This window comes from Eretmochelys imbricata, chromosome 3 (genome assembly GCF_965152235.1).
Source record: "Eretmochelys imbricata isolate rEreImb1 chromosome 3, rEreImb1.hap1, whole genome shotgun sequence".
Lineage (NCBI taxonomy): Eukaryota > Metazoa > Chordata > Testudines > Cheloniidae > Eretmochelys > Eretmochelys imbricata.
Genome location: NC_135574.1, coordinates 186,830,363 through 186,852,312, shown reverse-complemented (window position 1 = coordinate 186,852,312; position 21,950 = coordinate 186,830,363). Strand labels below are relative to the sequence as shown.

Genomic DNA, 21,950 nt, shown 5'->3' with positions numbered 1-21,950 from the left:
AGGCCTAAGGCCCAGGCATATTTGGATAGAATGTCTATCACGGTTAACATGTACTTAAAACAGCTGTTGTGTTTGGAGAACTGGTGCATATCCACCAAATCTGCCTGCCATTGTACATCCACATCAGAAACAATGGTCTTGTTTCTTTTAAAACATATTCGAGCCAGTTTGTGTAAAGTGTAAGCATCCTGTTCTGAAAGCCAAGCTGTTACCTGTCTTCTATTTAAAGTTTTACTATGCTTTTTGGCCACTTGAAAAAGAGGGTTCACCCCACCGAAGCTCCCCACTTCCCCGGGGGTGTAATATATTTTCTTTAACAGAGCCGTCTGTGGAGACATGACTGTTATTGGTACTGTCCTTTACTAACACAAGTATGGAGAGGGACACATTCATATTAACACATTAAATAAGTTTTATTAATCTCCTGGTTTAACACAACCTTTTACAGCCGCCTGTAAAAATGGACCCCATGACTCCTAACATGAAGGAGTCTGCTGGTTCATTCTTCCATTTTGTCCTTTTCCTCTTGAGAGCTGTGTCTCAGACATGATGAAAAACAGCTGATGCACTATACATTTACTCCCACAGGGCTACCGATGTGTAAGTTCTCAAAGGCCTCTGGAACGGCATCGTCGAGCTGTTGAGAGATTTTTAGAAAAGAAACAGTGTAAGCACCCCACTGCTTGTTTTTTGATTTACACAATCCCGGGTCAGTTCCTCACCCCATTACACGCCCCCCATACCGGACCATCACTTCTTAAACATTTATTTACCTGAGCCACATCTTTTCTGTTCACCTTGTCCACTGGTAACTCCCCCAAGCCATGATCACCTTCCACCTCTAGGGGGGTGGACAACAAGAGGCCATTACGCTCATCAGGGTGCCTCACGAGGGTTTGGGTTTCGTGGTCGGTTCCTGCCGTATCCATCAACGTTTGAGTCAAAGGTCCTCCTCAGAACTCTCGCTGATGTAGCACTTTCTCCACAGAAGTCCAAAGGTGCTCGGGGCTAAAACAAAGTCCGAAGTTCTCACGGGGGCGGTGAAGGAGTCCATGTTTCCATGATTTCTAAAACATGCGTTCTTGGTAAAAGATAGCCTCTTATGCCCGGCACTGGGACTTATGGGGTGATGGTACTGCGCTCTGAATGGCAGAGGGGTCACACGACCCTCTTCTGGGTGGTTCACCCCATCCCAGAACCTGCCCTATTTTCGTCAAATCTGCTCTCGGGGCAGTCCTATGCGGCCGAAACGCCTCTTGATTGGTAGAGGGATGTGGGAGGAGTTCTTAGAGGGGTCACATGAATCATTTCGGGACAGGTCACCCTGCCCCAGAACTCCCCCAATTGGTCAAATCTCCACTCGGGGCAGTCCTGTCGGGACAAAACCCCTCCTGATTGGTAGAGGGAGAAGTTGTCAAAGGGGTCACACGACACACCTTGCTTCCGGTCATGTGCCCGCCTTGACCCCGGAAGTAATACCCCCATGGGGCGGGACTTCCGGTGACAGGTGGGCAGGGTTTAAGGGGTCAAGGGCAGGGCTAGGGTTTGATTGACGGTGCAGCTGTCCTGCATATTAAAGTGGTTCATATTGATTTAGCACTGCTTAAACACACAAGGGACAATCTCCGGATAACAGTGATAAGCCTCCAAAGCCTCCAAAATCTTTGATGACTTCAATTAAAAGCAGGGGTCGGCAACCTTCAGCATGCAGCCCATCAGGGTAATCTGTTGGCAGGCCGTGAGATATTTTGTTTACGTTGACCGTCCGCAGGCGCGGCCCCCCCACAGCTCCCACTGCCTGGGAACGGCAAACCGCGGCCATTGGGAGTTGCGGGGGGCCGTGCCTGCGGACGGTCAATGTAAACAAAAAGTCTCGTGGCCCGCCAGCAGATTACCCTGATGAGCCACGTGCCGAAGGTTGCCAACCACTGATTAAAAGGGTACTCTCAATAGAAATATAGAACTATGACAGACAGACAGACATCCTGAGAAAGTATAGGCCCCATTATCCTCTGTGCAGGACTAATATGCATAAGAGAGTTTCCTGGGAATTCCTCCTTTGGGTGGTAGATTCCCCCAACATATTACCCATACAAGAAGATGGGGGTTCCACTCCTTTTAGTCACAGATAACCAGAGATCCACACAAAAGACAAGGGGCCTCTCAAAAAATATACATTGCCTTTTGCCTCCATCTGCTTTCGGGCACTATCTGCTCTCTTTTATGATCATGGATGCCCTTTACCACTCTCTGAAGGGCAGAAGGTAGGGAGTTTCCACAGCACAGAGGGGAAACATCCTATACTAATACTGCCTCAGACTAGTTGTGCTGGGTTTTTTTGATCCAGTTGCTTGCCACTTTTTTTTTTTTTGAGGGGGTGTGTCATAAATATAAAGGGAAGGGTAAACCCCTTTGAAATCCCTCCTGGCCAGGGGAAAGCTCCTCTCACCTGTAAAGGGTTAAGAAGCTAAAGGTAACCTCGCTGGCACCTGACCAAAATGACCAATGAGGAGACAAGATACTTTCAAAAGCTGGGAGGAGGGAGAGAAACAAAGGGTCTGTGTCTGTCTGTATGCTGGTCTTTGCCAGGGATAGACCAGGAATGGAGTCTTAGAACTTTTAGTAAGTAATCTAGCTAGGTATGTGTTAGATTATGATTTCTTTAAATGGCTGAGAAAAGAATTGTGCTGAATAGAATAACTATTTCTGTCTGTGTATCTTTTTTGTAACTTAAGGTTTTGCCTAGAGGGGTTCTCTATGTTTTTGAATCTAATTACCCTGTAAGATATCTACCATCCTGATTTTACAGGGGGGATTTCTTTATTTCTATTTACTTCTATTTTTATTAAAAGTCTTCTTGTAAGAAAACTGAATGCTTTTTCATTGTTCTCAGATCCAAGGGTTTGGGTCTGTGGTCACCTATGCAAATTGGTGAGGCTTTTTATCCAACATTTCCCAGGAAAGGGGGGGTGCAAGTGTTGGGAGGATTGTTCATTGTTCTTAAGATCCAAGGGTCTGGGTCTGTAGTCACCTAGGCAAATTGGTGAGGCTTTTTACCAAACCTTGTCCAGGAAGTGGGGTGCAAGGTTTTGGGAAGTATTTTGGGGGGAAGGACGCGTCCAAACAGCTCTTCCCCAGTAACCAGTATTAGTTTGGTGGTGGTAGCGGCCAGTCCAAGGACAACGGGGGGGAATATTTTGTACCTTGGGGAAGTTTTTGACCTAAGCTGGTAAAGATAAGCTTAGGAGGTTTTTCATGCAGGTCCCCACATCTGTACCCTAGAGTTCAGAGTGGGGGAGGAACCTTGACAGGGTGTGATCTAGAGGAGCCATACCTGCTCTCCCATACCAACTCAACTGAGCTGGAGCTCTGCAAGAGCCCCTGCACAGGAGCTACAATAAGAAGTTGTGGGAAAGAGGAAAGCATGGTGCAAAAACAGAACCCACCCCATCTAAGGGAGCAGTAGCCCATCCAAACATGGACACAGAGGAGCACAATATTCTGTCGATGCAAAGGAGCCATAACCCCGCTCTAACAAGGCAGCTGAGAATTGTCCTAATCATTGGGCTACTGTTAAGGGAGTGCCCAGAAGAAGAGGGCATAACAAGAGTGCTCCTATATTCTGGCAATCCCTTGACGTTGGAAGATGCCATTACTAGGTAGTGCAAGTTAAAACATCCCTGACACCTGGCTCAGGAGGCTGGGATGGGATGGGAACAGGGAGGAATATTCAAGTGGCATACCATTTGGTACCGTTAAAGTAGATTAGCCAGAGCTAAGGATTCAACCCTTAGCCTCTAGACACATCTATGGGTTTTTTTCCCCACTAGCAACTAGTATTTACATCCTCTCATGATTAGGCCTTTAACAAGGAAGAACAGTTACTTATTCTGCAATAACTGTGATTTTTCGAGATGCAGTGAGTGTGGATCCTGCTGTAGGTGCACATGCACCTGAACTTGAAATCTTTTGCACAGTAGTGTCTAGTGGGGCCGCTCGTGTGTCCTGTGCCTCCTCATGCTCATAGATGAATGCATAAAGGGCAGCATGGTCCCAGCCTCGCCTCAGTTCCCTTGCAACTCAAAGCCCATCATAGGGGAGGACTTCAAAAACAGGAGAAAGGAGGGCAGGTAGTCGGATCCATACTGAGTAAAACATTTTGAAGAACCATAATTATTGTACGTAAATAACTGTTCTTTCATTGAGTACGTGTCAGTGTGGATTCCACTGTAGGCGACCAACAAGCAGTATCCTCCTCAGGAGGTGGGCAGAAGTGTCAGCAACATCAGTCGAATAGAGATGGAAGTTCAGCTCTCCTGAACTTTGCATCTGATCTAGCAGCCAAGCCCAGTGCGTCATGTTTTGGGGTAGGGAAATGGGCACTCATGCCCCATCATTTCACTATGACTGCCTTTAGCCTCTCAGCTGCGTGGCCTAGAGGCCAGAGTTAATATGGCTGCCCTTAACCTCAGAGCTGCGCGGCCCAAAGACCGGAGTCAACGTGGCTGCCCTTTGCCACAGGGCTGTGTAACCTAGTGCCCAGTCAATATGGCTTGGATGGGGAGGGGGCCCTGGCCTGCAGTCTGGACAGAGCAATAATCAGTCTAGGAAGATCAGCTCTCTGGCAGGGTAGATGGCAAACTGTCTATTGTCCCAGCTCTAGTGGACAGCCGACAAATGCAGGCATCTTGGCCTCAGATGGGGGAACTGCCACCCAAGGCAGGGGGATGCGGGCCCATCTGACTTCACCACATCCAAGCCCACGGCCCTGATCGTGGTGAGTGGGTTCACCACTGAGTCAGTGGCAGGGTGTGACCGAAACACACTGACTCCTGTGGAGACAATGGCTAGTCTCCCCACCCCCGGCTACTTGCTATCATGATTCCTCTCATCCATGGTCTGAGTGTCAGTGTCTCTGGTCTCCACAGGGTGCACTGCTCCCAGCAACAGCAACTTCCCTGGGGCATCCACCAATGCTTGGGTGTCAGTCTGAGGCTCGGCACCTCTGGCTCCTGTGGTCCAGGATTCCTGCTGCTCCTTAGCTGGAGCTGATGAGATGCATCCTTCCTCCTCAGCTGTCAGCCCTGACTGAGCTGGGTTGCTCCCTTTTATACTGCAGCAGCAGTTGGAGCATGCCCAGCAGGGGTGAGGGGGTGTGGCTTCCACTGCCAAGAGTGCTGCCTTAACCCCTTCATCTCCAGGGTAGGGCCTGTATACCCTGTCACAAGCAGCTATAAAGATTTTGGATATTCTTATGTTATGGAAGCCTGTGGATGCCACTTGATCTCTGGTGGAAAGAGCTTTAATAGTTGGCAGGTGTCAAATATAAAGGGAAGGGTAACCACCTTTCTGTATACAGTGCTATAAAATCCCTCCTGGCCAGAGGCAAAACCCTTTCACCTGTAAAGGGTTAAGAAGCTAAGGTACCCTCGCTGGCAACTGACCCAAAATGACCAATGAGGGGACAAGATACTTTCAAAGCTGGAGGGGGAGGAACAAAGGATCTGTCTGTGTGATGCTTTTGCCAGGAACAGATCAGGAATGCGGCCTTACAACTCCTGTTAAGTTAGTAAGTAATGTAGCTAGAACATGTGTTAGATTTCCTTTTGTTTAATGGCTGGTAAAATAAGCTGTGCTGGATGGAATGTATATTCCTGTTTTTGTGTCTTTTTGTAACTTAAGGTTTTGCCTAGAGGGATTCTCTATGTTTTGAATCTGATTACCCTGTAAGGTATTTACCATCCTGATTTTACAGAGGTGATTCTTTTACCTTTTCTTTAATTAAAATTCTTCTTTTAAGAACCTGATTGACTTTTCATTGTTCTTAAGATTCAAGGGTTTGGGTCTCTGTTCACCTGTACCAATTGGTGAGGATTCTTATCAAGCCTTCCCCAGGAAAGGGGGTGTAGGGCTTGGGGGGATATTTTGGGGGAAGACGTCTCCAAGTGGTCTCTTTCCCTGTTCTTTGTTTGAAACGCTTGGTGGTGGCAGCATACGGTTCAAGGACAAGGCAAAGTTTGTACCTTGGGGAAGTTTTTAACCTAAGCTGGTAAGAATAAGCTTAGGGGGTCTTTCATGCAGGTCCCCACATCTGTACTCTAAAGTTCAGAGTGGGGAAGGAACCCTGACAGTAGGAAAGATGCATCTTCTAATCGTCGGGTTCTATGATTCTGTAGGTGACAGTACCGCTCTACTCAGCACTCGTTAGGTCTCAGCTGGAGTATTGTGTCCAATTTTGGTCACCGCTGTATAGAAAGGATGTAGAGAAACTGGAAAGGATCCAAAGGCAAGCGACAAAGCTGATCAGAAGAATAGAATGCAAGTCTTGTGAGCAAAGGCTGAAGGAACTGGGTATGTTTAGTTTGGGTAAGAGGAAATTAAGGGACGACATGATAGCAGTCTTCAAATACTTGAAACACTGCCATAAAAAGACAGAGAAAATATAGCAGATTTAAATTAAATCTCAGGTAAAACTTCTTAACTGGGCAATGGAACAAACTGCCTCGGGAGGTTGTGGAAGCTTCTTCACTGGAGGTTTTCAAAAGGAGGCTGGATAGCCATCTGTCTCAGATGGTTTAGACACAACAAATCCTACATCTTTGCAGGGGGTTAAATCAGATGACCCTTGCGGTCCCTTCTACCTTTGTGGTTCTATGGTTCTATCAGTCAGCTGGTAGCACACTGAGATATAATGCATTATCCACTTTGAAAGTACTTGAGAAGAAATGTCTTGACTTCTGGACTGGCCAGTTATAACCACAAATAGACATGGTGGCATTCTGAAGATTTCGTCCTATCAGTATAGTATCAAAGAGCCCTGGAATTGTCCAAGGTGCGGAGCTTCTTCTCCCATTACACAGAATGTGCTTTTGGGGAAAAAAAAGTACACACAAGTTGATACAAATGGAATTCCAAAACCATCTTGTGGAGGAGTTTTGTATGAAATCTCAAAACCACTTTCTCTCTGTGAAACAAAGTACATGGGGGTTCTACCATGAGCACTTGGAGGTTGCTGACCCTTCTTGTTGCACTGATGGTGACCAGGAATACCATTCTGAAGATAAGATGGTGGATGAAGCACTCTGAGATGGGCTCAAAGGCAGGCTCCATAAACCAAAGAAGAATAGCACTGAGATCCCATGCTGGAGCAGGGTCCTTGATCCGTTAGTAAATATGCATGAAGTCCTTAAAAGACCTTGGATACCATCAGATGAGATTGACAGCAACTGTATTAGTGGATATGCTAATACTGCCACCAGATGGACCTGATCAAACTGAAAGAAAATCCAGAATGCTTTAACTGAAGCAAGTGGTCCAGACTCCAGGCCAAATTGGGCCACCCACATAAAGAATCTAGTCCACTTAGAAGAGGATGTTCCTTGTAGACAATTTCCTGCTCCTGAGCCAGGATCTCCCAAACAAGTGAAGAGCAGTCCTTTTCCATGGCACTCAGTCAGCCAACATTCAGGATGTCAGTTGCAACATTTTAGAGGCTGGGAGAAATAGTTGGCCCTAATCCTGAGACAGTAGATCAGGTGTTCTGGTCATACAGACATCCATAGGTGGTCAGTCAGAATTGCCTTAACCAGTAGGGGGCTATGAAAATGAGTTTCACCTCGTCTCATCTTGCTTTGGCAATCATCCTAGGGAACAGTGGGAAAGCGTGAAGGAGAATTTGGTTCCACTGTAGAAGTCAGAGGTCTGGTGAAGATCCAAGGGTCATGCTTCCTCTGGAACAGAAGTTCAGTCACTTGGAATTGTACTAGGTAGTGAACAGGACAATCAGCAGATTGCCCCATTAGCAAAATACTAAGTCAACGATGGATTTCAGTAGTGACCACCTGTGACTGGTGATGGACTGTCTGTTTAGGAAGCCAGCCAGGCCATTGCTGTTTCCTGGAATGTGCAGGGCCACTGGAGTTACGCTGCCCCCTAAAATGATCGCTTCTTTGCACAGGGCAGAAGAGCATGCTCCTCTTTGCTTGTTTATTTGGTGGATAGTGGACATATTGTCTGTCAGTATCTGCACAAAGGTTTGCAGGACCAGGATTAATACCATGCATGCCAGTTTGATGAACTCTAAGATGTTTATATATAGTTTCCTATCTTTCAAGTGAAGGTCCCTTGAATTTGCAGGTGGTTCAAGTGGGCTACCCTGTATCAGATGCATCTGTGACAAATGTTCTCAATGGTGACAGGGTCATGAATGAATGACAATTCAGCATGAGTGTCAATTTCACTGAGTAGCTGCTGTGGATCAGAGAGCAAATTTCCTGTTGCAAACACTATCTTGCTGTGTTTCCAAAATGAAAAATGTCAAAACCCCTGGTTCATGAGAAATTTTTACAAAATTTGGTTTTAGTCCTATTTAGACTGAAATCAAATTTCAAAATGTCAAAATTTCCTGTAAAGCAGAAATTCTGAATTTCAACCAGCTCTAGCAACAAAGCCCCTTCTGTTTGTAAAAGGCTTTCATGAGAAGGGCTCCTGAAAAGGGATAGGGAAGAGAGGCAAGTAGGGAGTGAGGAAGTCAACTGAATGGTGCAGCGGTGAGTAATTTTCAAGTATAAGCTGTGGAGTGGTCTTGGTATGGCTCTTGACCATTTAATCAAACCTGCTGTCCCTGGAAGGGAGGCTGGTGCAAGATGGAGGAGGAAAACAACAGGCAATTCCACAAGTATCAGTGTTGCTTTCTAGGTGAATACTTGGGCTGGCGACTGTGACAGAACAATAGCATTCTCTGCCTCGGGGGTAGAAAGGTTCATGATACGGTCCCAGAGTGTAAATGCCCAGGGGTCTGAGAGCTGCCTTGGAATCTCTGAGGGAATGCCACACTTCATCTGTTCTTGTACTAAATAGATCCATACCTTCAATGGGTAAGTCCCCAGTTATGGCTTGGACTTCTCTTGGTATCCCGGACACCTAAAGCCAGAAGACACAGCGCATGGTGAGTGCCGTGGCCATCAAGTGAATGACTGTATCAGATTCAAGTACTGCCCCTGGTAGCGCAGTTCTAGCTACCATTTGGTTCTCTTTGATTATGTTGTTCAGGTTCTCCCTGCCATCTTGTGGGAGTCAAGACAGGAAGGGGATCACCCTCTCCCACATCAGGAAGCTGTATTTCGTGAACAGTACATGATAGATCATGATGTGAAACTGGTGGGATGTGCTGAGCAGTAGGCCTTTAGGCTGAAAATGTCCAGCTTCTTGGGGTCCTTGTCTTTGGGAGTTTCTTTGTTTGATCTGCTTTTCTCCTGAATGATGGAGACAATGAGCAAACCTGGTGTTGAATGTGTGTAGAATCACTCAAAGCCTTTGGGTGGACCCTGTTACTGTTTTTTCACCTGCTCTGAAGTCAAGGGAAGCAAGGCCAGGGTGTGCCACCCACACTTTGCTGTATTTTGGGTTCTCTCATTGATCAGGAGAGCAATTCTTGAAGGCACTAAGGATGTCAAACAACTTGAATCACCTTTGTTTCAAAGTCCCTTGTATCCACTATCCTCGATGATACCTTCTGAAATGCCCTGAAGTCACTGATGGTCGGTGTTGGGGCCACAGTGACTGCTTCATCAGATCAGATCTCTTCAGTGGGGAGGACAGTTGGAGTGTGTCTCTTGCTAGTTCTTCCACCCTTGGATATCCCTCCAGTTCTAGTGAGGGTACTCTTGCCAGAGATGCCAATGGTGGCGAAAATCTCCTCTTTGCCAAGACATTAGAAGAGATCCCATTCCAAAATCTGAGAGGACAGACCCCAGTACAGCCAGCACAACTTTGGTGGTGGGTTATATTGGTACTGGCCTGACCAAGGAGGGCCCATTGGTTGCCGGTTCTGTACTGAAACTCGGTACTACATACCTTCAGGGTACCTTTGCTGGTATTTTCAATCTTGTCTTTCAGGCACTGGTACCCTACTCAAGTAAGGGAAGAAGGAATGGCCCCTTCATGGGGAGGAGAGGTAACTATCTAGGGATGGTACTGCCAATGCATGTGGTTCCAGCTCTGATGGTAGCGGTTCCAGGGCTGATGTGTGTGTTGTGTTCACTAGTGAGAGGAGCTGCAAGGGGGGCTGGTCAAAGACATATCTTGGGACCAGGAATGGTTCTGGCTCTGGGGCTCAATGTGGAAGTCGATACCAGTGGGCCTACCACCCATGTGCTTAGTCACTGCCAATCTCCTGGCACTGTATTTCATTGATGCTTATTATTTTGAGGGCTTCTTTCCTGGTCTAGAGTCCTCTCTGAGGGACAGATATGTTATCTGCTCAGAGCTGCATTTGAATTTGACAGGGGGGAACCTTTTCACTGCAGAGGGTGAAGCTGGGTTTCTTTATCTTGGAGTTGGTGCTGAAACAGTCCAAGCTGACACAGTCCACACCAAGGCCTTTGGTGCCAAGCTAGATGTGGTCAGTTTGGGGAGTGCCAATGCTGATGGTTTGGGCACCTTTTTATTTTCCCTTCCTTGCTAGAACCATGGATGTGGTGCTGTCAAGGTTCCTTCCCCACTCTGAACTCTAGGGTACAGATGTGGGGATCTGCATGAAAGACCCCCTAAGCTTATTTTTACCAGCTTAGGTTAAAACTTCCCCAACGTACAAACTATTTTACCTTTTGTCCCTGGACTTTATTGCTGCCACCACCAAGCGTCTAACAAATATAACAGGGAAAGAGCCCACCTGAAAACTTCTTTCCCCCTAAAATCCCCCCAAGCCCTACATCCCCTTTCCTTGGGAAGGCTTGATAAAAATCGTCAATAATTTGCATAGGTGAACACAGACCCAAACCCTTGGATCTTAAGAACAATGAAAAAAAACAATCAGGTTCTTAAAAGAAGAATTTTAATTAAAGAAAAAGTAAAAGCATCACCTCTGTAAAATCAGGATGGTAAATACCTTACAGGGTAATCAGATTCAAAACATAGAGAATCCCTCTAGGCAAAACCTTAAGTTACAAAAAGACACAAAAACAGGAATATACATTCCATTCAGCATAACTTATTTTATCAGCCATTTAAACTAAACAGAATCTAATGTATATCTAACTAGATTGCTTACTGACTTTTTACAGGAGTTCTGACCTGCATTCCTGCTCTGGTCCCGGCAAAAGCAACACAGACAGTGTTCCCCCCCCCACCCCCCCGAGCTTTGAAAATATCTTGTCTCCTCATTGGTCATTTCGGTCAGGTGCCAGCGAGATTGTCTTAGTTTCTTAACCCTTTACAGGTGAAAGAGGTTTTCCTCTGGCCAGGAGGGATTTAAAGGTGTTTACCCTTCCCTTTATACTTATGACAGGTGCCCAGTAGCCAGGGTACTCACCAAAGACAATCTCCTCAGTTCCTGTATGAAGGATGTCTCCACTCCTGGATCTAAAGCTACCTTCATGAATTGCTCCAAGAGGTACAGTTTGAAATTCACATCTCAAGATTTCAGGGTATAGGATGAAAAGGAGCAGCAGTCACACTTGTTGGGGATGTGTGCTTCCCCAAGACAGAACAGACATCTGCTGTGTTCGTTGATGATGGGTATAACCTAATAGCAGGAAGAACAAGGCTTAAATTCAGTGGACTTTGATTCCACCTTAGCCAGTGGCGGGCGCGAAGCATCTCACCCAGCTGTATGGAGGGGGAAATCTCTCTTCTGTCTTGCCTAACTGCTTTCTTCTTTCTTTTTTGGAATGGAAACACACAACAAAAAATCAAATGAAGAAATTAATAAAACAAAGGGAAGAAGAGTTTCTTCACTGGAGAAGAGTTCTGAAATTCAGAAGCAGGTCAGATACAGTCCAGGTTGTCTCTCACTGCCAGAGGTGGTAAACAGGAAATAAGGGAGGATTGGGGACACTTTACCCTGTATGCCTATTTATGGGAGCACAAGGAGGCATGCTGGACATGGTTGTACAAAAGATTCCAAGCTTGCACACATGTACACTTATAGTAGGATCCACACTGACACATGTTGAAGAAGAATATTTATGCCACCTAGAAAATGAAGGAAACACCCAAGTAAAATGCAGCAGAATATCCATGTATATCTACTTCCATCAATATTAAGTAGGAGACCACTTCTTGTTACCTAAGAACCTCTCTGAGTATTTTCATTTCTTGTTGTTCAATTTCAGTGAACACATCAGAACCATCTGTCAAACAGTCAGGTAGCACACCTATAAAAAAAAACACAGCAAAAATGCATGTATTGCTCTAAATAAAATGGATTCTTACTCCACTTTGCATGCATTCTTCAACCAGAGAGAGAACAGTAGGGGGATATCACTTAACTGTAATTCTGCATCTCAGAAGATATGTTTCCAAAAAGATTCTAAACTTTTGGGTATTAACTTCCCAGTATGAGATTGGCAGAACTCTCAAAGCTCTAAAGGACTGGTCCCCAAGGACAGATGTAGCTGGTAGAGGATGAGCCAGGCTCTCCATTATTCTGTGCCATTTCCCACAGGCTATAAATACTGCTGCCTCAACAACCATTCCAACCAGTTCCGAAGCTCCCAAGTGACAAGCCTATCCAAGTGAAAAATTTTCTCATAGACTAAGAACTATTACAGTAGAAAAAAAAACCAGCACAAAAAGACCAAACCCCAAACTCTGAAGGAAGAAGATTGGTGGATGAATGGGAATCATATCAGAAAGATCTTGAGAGAAGCACAATTACAGGTACAGTAACTCCTTGCTTAACGTTGTAGTTATGTTCCTGAAAAATGCTACTTTAAGCGAAACAATGTTAAGCGAATCCAATTTCCCCATAAGAATTAATGTAAATAGGGGGAGGAGGGTAGGTTCCAGGGAATTTTTTTTCACCACACAAAAGACTACACACACACACAGTATAAGTTTTAAACAAACAATTTAATACTGTACACAGCAATGATGATTGTGAAGCTTGGTTGAGGTGGTGGAGTCAGGGTGAAAGAGGGTGGGATATTTCCCAGGGAATACCTTGCTGCTAAATGATGAACTAGCACACGGCTGAGCCCTCATGGGTTAACATATTGTTGTTAATGTAGCCTCACACTCTACAAGGCAGCATGAATGGAGGGAGGAGACACAGCATGGCAGAGAGAGACAGACACACATGGTGTGTGTGTGAGAGAGAGACAGAGAAGTGAAGACGAGATAAATCAGTTGCCAAGCCCTCTCCCATCAACTCCAGTACTCCACCAGAGCGCGAGGCACACGCGGAGTTGACAGGGGAACGTCAGCAGTCGACTTACCACAGTGAAGACACTGTGGCAAGTAGATCTAAGTATGTCGACTTCAGCTACATTATTCACTGGGGGGGGAATAGATCTAAGTTATTCACGTAGCTGAAGTTGCATAATTTAGATAGATCTCCCCCACAGTGTAGACCAGACTTGTGTGTGAGTGAGAGAGACAGACACGCATTGCCCCTTTAAGTACATTGACTTTTTAAGTAGATCAGCAAGTTGAGACAGCAGCTGCTGCCAGCAAGCTCCCTCCTTCCTGAGCCCTGTTGTGTCCCCCCCTGCTCTGTGGAGATGAGGTACAGGAGCGGAGGGCGGGGGGGGGAGGGGGATAACCTGACATTAGCACCCATCTTTCCCTCCACCTCCCCGCACAGCAAGCAGGAGGCTCCCAGGAGCAGCTCCCAGGCAGAGGGCAGAAGCAGCACATGGCAGTTGGGGGAGGGACAGCTGAACTGCCCAGCAATTGATAGCCTGCTGGGTGGCTGCCGCACAGGGAACTTAGGGGAGATGATGGCTCTTTCTGCAAGCAGTGGACAAAGTAGGTGGCTGCCAAACAACATTATCAGGGAGCATTAAACGATCATGTTCTCTAATTGATCAGCAACATAACAACAAAACAACGTTAACCGGGACGACATTAAGTGAGGAGTTACTGTAAGTAATTTTCCCTCATCTAAAAGGTACTCAGATATTATGTTGATGAGGGGAATAAAACAGCCCATGAGGAAATTAGTAACTCTGTATTCAGTACATAGTTTGAATGATGTGCAGTAAATATGGCATGGGGCCACACAATGAATAATGATAAAAATAAATATTTAATAGCTACCTATTCAGTGAGCTCCTTCCACCCTGTGCACTGAGTGAGGAAAGGGTCCAGTGGAAAAAACAGTTTGTGATCATATAAAGACTATCATAATGCATACCCAGAAGGGGGCCAAATTAAGGTTGCGCAGACCTTAATTCTGGCATTTCCTAGCTTTTAAGCGCTTGACTTTGCAACCTTAATGTTGTTTTAATGGAATTTCTTGTATATTTTATATATGTGCATGTTCTTGTATATTATATATGTGTTTGAGTCTGTTATTATTCAAAAAGAAAATTGTAGGTTTTTTTCCTTCTTTGTGGCCCCAATTCTGGGTTTCACCATGGCCCCTTTATGCTGGTTTTTAAAAGGAAACAGCTTACAGAAACAATGTGTCCAAACTGAGCATGTGTCCAGCCTACCCATTGGCTTGGGCACTCAGCTTCTAGTCCCTGGCTCTGACCCTTAGCTCTGCTCTTGACTACACCCCTGGGTGTCCCGTGGTCCTCATCCTTGACTCCACTCTAACCTCCAGGCTTGGCTACCCCCTTGGCAATTGGGTCTAATGGTCGGAGCCCACATCCCAGTCATGTCCATTAGATTATTACTTGTAACAACTATATATTTTATTTACACACACACACACTTTTGTTGTACAGACCAAAAAGGAAGAGGAAAATTGCAAAACCTCTAGATTTAGCAAGTTTCAAGCTTACTGTATGAAATACAAGAGTCGAAATCTCCAGACAATAGCATGCTGAAATTACTGCACATATATATGTATGCAGTCATTACAAGTCATAGATATGAATAGAGTGACTAAGTAATAACTCTCATATTTAACTCCTACAGTTTGAGATGCAGCACCTGAAAATGAGAGAGTAGTAATGGAAGTACACATCAAACTTACTGTACAGCCATTATATTCAAAACTGCTATACAGAATGAGGTAAATATTCCCCCATACTGAGGGCCTAGGACACCAATAAATTGGTATGGTTCCTCTGGGTAGAGAGTGGGGCTGGTGAGAAGATTTGAGTGTGCACACCCTACGCAGTGTAGAATACAGCTCCTTGTCTAGCTATACGTAGAGGTTTGGGGCAATGGTAAGGTTAGGTGTCAAACGGATCAGTTGCTATGAACATCCATCAGTCCTTGTCCTCCACTGAGCTGAGAAGCCAGCAACTTGAGAGCTGCTGCACTTTGGATCACAACTACATAGTGCCGAACTATAGTTATTTTTGTAATACCACCATTTAAATCATACAATCCTTAAACTGAAATTTGAATCCAAGTTTCATGGAAATAATCTAATAGGCTTTCAGATAAAGTTTTAGATACATTTTAAAAGGAATACAATTAGTTGTGGCTGACAGAACCAGTTGTAGACTCAGGGTGAAATCCTGGCCCCGCTGAAATCAATGGAAGTTTTGCCATTGAATTCACTTGGGCCAGGATGTGACCTTAAGTGTTTATGGATGGGTAGACCATAGAGTTATCCACAAAACAGCTGAAAAGATGCACTGAAAACTGAAATTTCTCATTTATTATTTCTTACCATTTCTTTCTTGAATGATTCTAATGGCTTGCAACTGCATTTCAATGTTTTTCTGTACCATCATTTCTTTAAATAATCTAAAATCTTCTGCTGCCAACACTGGTTGCAAAATGGCCTTTGGGGGGGGAAAAATCTGTAAATTAATTAAAAATCTTATAGAAATCAAAAACTGATAATTTCAGAATAGCTCAAACATGAAAAGCTCTGTATTATCACAGCAAGACAACATTTATATGTTGTGTCTACTTAGAATTTTTTTTTATGCCCTGAAATAAACAGCTATTGCTGACACAATGCCAAGAACGCTGGAAACAACAGGCAACTATCCAAGGATTCATAAGCATGGAAAACAAAGAGCTTATTCTTTTTAAAATCCATCACTGCCATATCTGATTTTCTGTTTTTTAAATGCAGTTTATAAACTACGATATAGTAAAATTACTGTTGGTGGAATTCTGCAGCAAAAAATTAAAAATTCTGCAGCAAAAAATTAAAAATTCTATGCACAATATTTTAAAATTTTGCAAAATTCTGCATATTTTATTTTTTAGAATAACATAATATAATCACACCAGTTTCAATTATTTTTGGTCATTTATTCCAAAACACCTGTCAGCAAGAATGTTTGTAACAATACAGACAACAAAAAAAAAGATTCAGGAAATGTTTTTTGACAAATAGATTTCTTATTAGGCTTATTAATACAGAACTCTGAGTAATAATTCATTTAAACTACAATACAGAACCGTATTTCCCGCACCCCTCAGAAGTAGTGCAAAGGCTTGGGAGAGTCAGGGGTAACAGAGGAGCTGAGGGAGAGGGAAGTAAATTGCTGGGAAGGAGCCTGGGTGTGAACTTGGAGGGTTGTTAGGCATGGGTGGGAAAAGTATGAAACAGGTTTTTTTGGGGAGCGGGGAGGGATTGTTAGGGAGCTTCCCCCATGCAGACCCTGGCTGACTCCTAGCCTCTCCAATTCAATCAGGCACATCTGCCCCGTCCCCATGTGTGTCTGTGCCCTCACCCAGCCACTCCCCTGTCCCTATGTAGCTCTGCACCCTCTCCCCCATCACCATATGTCTCTGTGCCCTCACCCAGCCGATCCCTGTCCCTATGTCTCCCTGTCTCCTTTCCCCCATCCCCATGTGTCTCTATGCCCTCAACCAGCCAACCCCTGTCCCTGTGTAGCTCTGCAACCACTCCCGCCATGTGTCTCCGCACCTCTCTCCCCCGGTGGCCCTATGCCTCCACTTCCATTCAGCCCCTGCCCCGGTCTGTCCTCCCCCACTAGCCCTTACGAGCCCCTGTCTGACCCCCCACCCAGCACCCCACGCTGTCTGTCTCCCCATGACCCCTGTCTCCTGACCTGGCCCGACAGACGCTGTGAAGGCGGCAGGCTTTCTCTTCCTCAGTTGGCTGTGAGCTGACAGCTTTGTTCTCTTGCCACAATGCCCTCTGGTGGGCAAAAGGCAGAACTGCAGCAACATTTTGGCAGAAACTTTTTTTGTGCAGAAAATTAGAAATCTGTGGCGCTCATTAATTATGTGCATGTGCAGAAGTGCAGAATTCCCCCAGAAGTATAAAATATATATTAAATGACTTAATTCAACATTGAGGCCCCAGTACTTCAATGAATTCCATTGCAGGTGGACCTCTACACCAGCACAGAATCCCAGTGTAGACAATGGGACTCTGTATGAATGTCAAGGTAACCCATCTATAGTTCATTGCAATATCAGAGCCTAATATATTTAATTATTTTTAATTGAACATTATTATATGTATTGTGAACCTAATGAGACTGTAATTCTGTCAAACGTATCAATATTTTAAATAGTTATATCCAACTCTTCTAGACATGACAAAAATATTTAAGGATGACAAAAGGAATAATAAAAATTAAAAGCTGGTTGGTCTAGTGGCCTATGATAGTGCTCTGCATTTTATGGGAATTGGATTCCATTCTCATGGTGAAATCCTGGCCACACTGAAGTCAACTACAAAACTCCCTGTGACTTTAGTGGGACCAAGATTTTATCTTCAGTATTTTTTTTCCCCCAAGCTCACAGGAGAGTGGTATGAAGGCAACACACGGAGCCCATATGCCCATTCCTTCTTGGCTGGTGACAGAGCTTTGAGTCATTAGCGCTGCTACTGAAAGGTAGGTAGGAGGATTGTAGAATCTCCTTCCTTAGAAGTTTTTAAGGTCAGGCTTGACAAAGCCCTGGCTGGGATGATTTAATTGGGGATTGGTCCTGCTTTGAGCTGGGGGTTGGACTAGATGACCTCCTGAGGTCCCTTCCAACCCTGATATTCTATGATTCTATGAATTACATCGGAAACACAGATTACACTTGGCTGAGTGCCATGCCATGACTGTAATGGTGGAGAAGCACGTGATGCATGATGCAGTGGCGGTGTGACTTACTCTGTAGCAACTTTTGTGTGTGGTTAAAAGGTATATTGCAAGCACTGAAGGTGCTTGCAAAAGAACTAACACTTAAATTTCTCTAATGTAGACTAGACTCTAGATTCTGGAAAGGCCATAAATAATCACTAGCTTTCTTCTTCTTCCTTTTTTTCTTTTTTTTTTTTATAAAAAAGGAAAATACCTGGAATATATCCCCTGCCCCCTCTTTCTAACGACAGCCAACACATCATGGTATGATTGCTAAAAGGAATAAGATGTCTAACATTTGCTCCTCCACACTACAGTTTAACTTAAGTGCTACAATTTGGTGAGCTTTCACAGAATCTGATTTTGCAGCTCCGTAAAATAACCCTGAAGGACTACGCTGTGTCCAAGATAATTAGCAACCAACAAGAGTGATTGCTAATCTTTCTCCAAATGAAAAATCCTGTGGGCAGAAACTGGCCAGCTATCCATTCCAAAACTTTTCTAAAACCTGGATGTTTTTATATTTATATTGAAGCTTCAGTGATTACAAGAATTGTGGCTCACGTCAATCTTCCTTTGTAGCTTATTTTGTAAACAAATTTAAGAAAACTGATTGATTAGGATCACACTGTCCTTGTTCGTTTCCCTTTCATAGAATCATAGAATATTAGGGTTGGAAGAGACCTCAAGAGGTCACCTAGTCCAAACCCCTGCTCAAAGCAGGACCAATCCGAAGTACTGAAAAGTACTTCAGCTTTTTCCACATCATCTGTCACTAGGTGGCCTCCCCCATTCAGAAAGGGTCCCACACTTTCCCTGACCTTTTTCTTGTTGCTAACATACCTGTAGAAACCCTTCTTGTTACCCTTCACATCTCTTTGTAGCTGCAACTCCAGTTGTGTTTTGGTCTTCCTGATTACACCCCTGCATGCTTGAGCAATATCTTTATACTCCTCCTTGGTCATCTGTCCAAGTTTCCACTTCTTGTAAGCTTCCTTTTTGTGTTTAAACTCAACGAAGATTTCTCTGTTAAGCCAAGCTGGTCACCTGCCATATTTGCTATTCTTTCTGCACATTGGGATGGTTTGTTCCTGCACCTTCAATAAGGCTTCTTTAAAATACAGCCAGCTTTCCTGGACTCCTTTCATAGTTAACTTTAATTCACTTGTATTGTGTAGTTAATACAACTTAAAATTTAATTAAAAAAAATACAAAAACACAGGAAACAAATTTTGATAAAAAGTTTTTCATGCCACATACAAATATATGACCTTCAAGTGACACCACTGATCTAAATAAAAACTGTAGAAGTAGTTTGCTAGCCACAATTCATACCTGAAATGCAGATAGGTAAATTTATTATCCAATTTTAGAAAATTAAAAAATTTTGTGCAAAAAAGGACTTCAAAATTTCATACCTGTAATGCTATATTACTAGAAATAGAAAATTTACAGATTATCTATTAAAATACAGCCATTACTGTGGACTATAACAGCATAACAAAGGAAAATATACCTGTGACGTATGTGACTTTGCAAGAGGAGATGAACACGCTTCTTTAAAGTTCTCTTCATTAATTCCAACTTCCTTAAGATAACCTTCTAGCAGTTTTTCAACCTACAAAAAATTATGAGTCTTACCTTCTACTAATTTTTACACCAACACACAGATATATAAGTCACCAAACTTTTAAACTCACCTGTCAAACCATACTAATACTAGACAAACTAGAGAACTGGGCCAAAAGAAATCTAATGAGGTTCAAGAAGGACAAGTGCAGAGTCCTGCACTTAGGACGGAAGAATCCCATGCACTGCTACAGACTAGGGACCGAATGGCTAGGCAGCAGTTCTGCAGAAAAGACCTAGGGGTTACAGTGGACGAGAAGCTGGATATGAGTCAACAGTGTGCCCTTGTTCCCAAGAAGGCCAATGGCATTTTGGGATGTGTAAGTAGGGGCGTTGCCAGCAGATGGAGGGACGTGATCGTTCCCCTCTATTGGACATTGGTGAGGCCTCATCTGGAGTACTGTGTCCAGTTTTGGGCCCCACACTACAAGAAGGATGTGGAAAAACTGAAAAACGTCCAGCAGAGGGCAACAAAAATTATTAGGGGGCTGGAGCACATGACTTATGAGGAGAGGCTGAAGGAACTGGGATTGTTTAGTCTGCGGAAGAGAAGAATGAGGGGGGATTTGATAGCTGCTTTCAACTACCTGAAAGGGGGTTCCAAAGAGGATGGATCTAGCCCGTTCTCAGTGGTAGCAGATGACAGAACAAGGAGTAATGGTCTCAAGTTGCAGTGGGGGAGGTTTAGGTTGGATATTAGAAAAAACTTTTTCACTGGGAGGGTGGTGAAACACTGGAATGGGTTACCTAGGGAGGTGGTGGAATCTCCTTCCTTAGAAGTTTTTAAGGTCAGGCTTGACAAAGCCCTGGCTGGGATGATTTAGTTGGGGATTCGTCCTGCTTTGAGCAGGGGGTTGGACTAGATGACCTCCTGAGGTCTCTTCCAACCCTGAGATTCTATGATTCTAATTGTCATTACGTTATTTTACTGTTGTGATTTTTATTTTTTTACAGTATCTTGATTCATTTGAAAGTCATTGCAATATTATTAAGAAAATTAGTTATAGTGAAAATCTCAGAAACGTGCTGGTATGTAGTACCCTCCAGAAATCCACAGTAGTTTTCAATGCTCATATTAGTGAGTTAATTAGAAGACTTTACCAGAGCTGTTGAACAAAATAGAAGGCATACATCACAGATTCCAGCCATGATTCTGATTGTTATCTTGACTAAATAGTGGATACCAAACTCTCAAGTCGATGAATGCAAGGAGTATTTTAGCTGGAGACTAAGTCAGTGTAATTGAAGAAAATGTGGTAACACATTAAAAAAGATACAGTTTTGTATCAAAGTTTCTTGATAAGAACAATATTTGAATCTAAAATGTGATACAGAACAAGGATATGGAGAAGTATAAATGAAATAGAATCACAGAATCATAGAATATCAGGGTTGGAAGGGACCTCAGGAGGTCATCTAGTCCAACCCCCTGCTCATAAATAGATTAGTTTTTAAGGTTTGTACTTACATATAAAGACCTAAGTGGCCTGGGATCAACTTACTTTTGACACTGCCTCATTTGCAATTAGTGGAAGCACTGATGCTAGCCTTTCACCCGCATATAATAAGACGAGGATTTAGCTTAGTGTTCTGCATAAGGGCTCATGACTCGAGAAAGCCCCCTACCCCTTGTCCAAAATAGTACAGGCTAAAGAACTTTCAAGGCATGTTGTAGGGCCCATTTGTTTTAGCTCACCTCTGAAGAGACATAGAGGGATTAAGGTACAGACCAGTGCATGGGCATGTTAGTATTTGATTGTGTTGTTGATTGGTAAAAGGGGAGGACTGACTGTATTGCATTAGGGTTTTCTAATTTTAAACAACTGACAGGACATTCAGGGTCTGTGTATGGACAATTTTTATTTATTCTAAATTGGAAGAAAAAATAAATATATAAATGTCCAAACAAATTACAAGACAATAATTTAAATGTATGCCTAAAACTAATATATTTTATGTTTATTCATTATGCTTTGTTTGGATTCTGGAGAAACTTCAAAGTCTGGGACTTAAGGAATACAATCTGAATTGATACCATTTGAATACACAGTTACATCATGATTTCTATGTATGTGTGTTTGGGGCATGCCCCACAATGGCTAAATTCAAGAAAAAGATCTTGGATAAAATTAAATGGACCTTAAAAATGGACATCAACATGACACTACCACACTGTGTAGTTGAAGAAGAATAACCTGAACAGGGTTCAAGAAGGCAGTAAAATATAGGCCAACTTCTAATACACTGCCAAATCCTGGTCCCTATTTCAAGACTGAAAGAATGGGCTTTGAGCATGGAATTTCTGCTGAGGTGGGAAGAATGGAATACACTCCCAGGCCATAAAGTATGACA

The 21,950-nt window shown here is 43.7% G+C and overlaps 1 protein-coding gene across 1 annotated transcript in view; it reads right to left on the bottom strand.

Annotated features, from left to right (window-relative positions):
* The window catches only part of CFAP36 (cilia and flagella associated protein 36), a 106,031-nt gene that overhangs the window by 61,435 nt on the left and 22,646 nt on the right, over positions 1 to 21,950 (bottom strand). The window contains exons 3-5 of the mRNA XM_077812019.1: positions 19,486 to 19,587; positions 15,575 to 15,689; positions 12,068 to 12,155 (exon numbers count right to left, since the gene is read on the bottom strand). Of these exons, the coding sequence (XP_077668145.1) occupies positions 12,068 to 12,155; positions 15,575 to 15,689; positions 19,486 to 19,587 (305 nt within the window). The remainder of the gene's footprint in view (positions 1 to 12,067; positions 12,156 to 15,574; positions 15,690 to 19,485; positions 19,588 to 21,950) is intronic.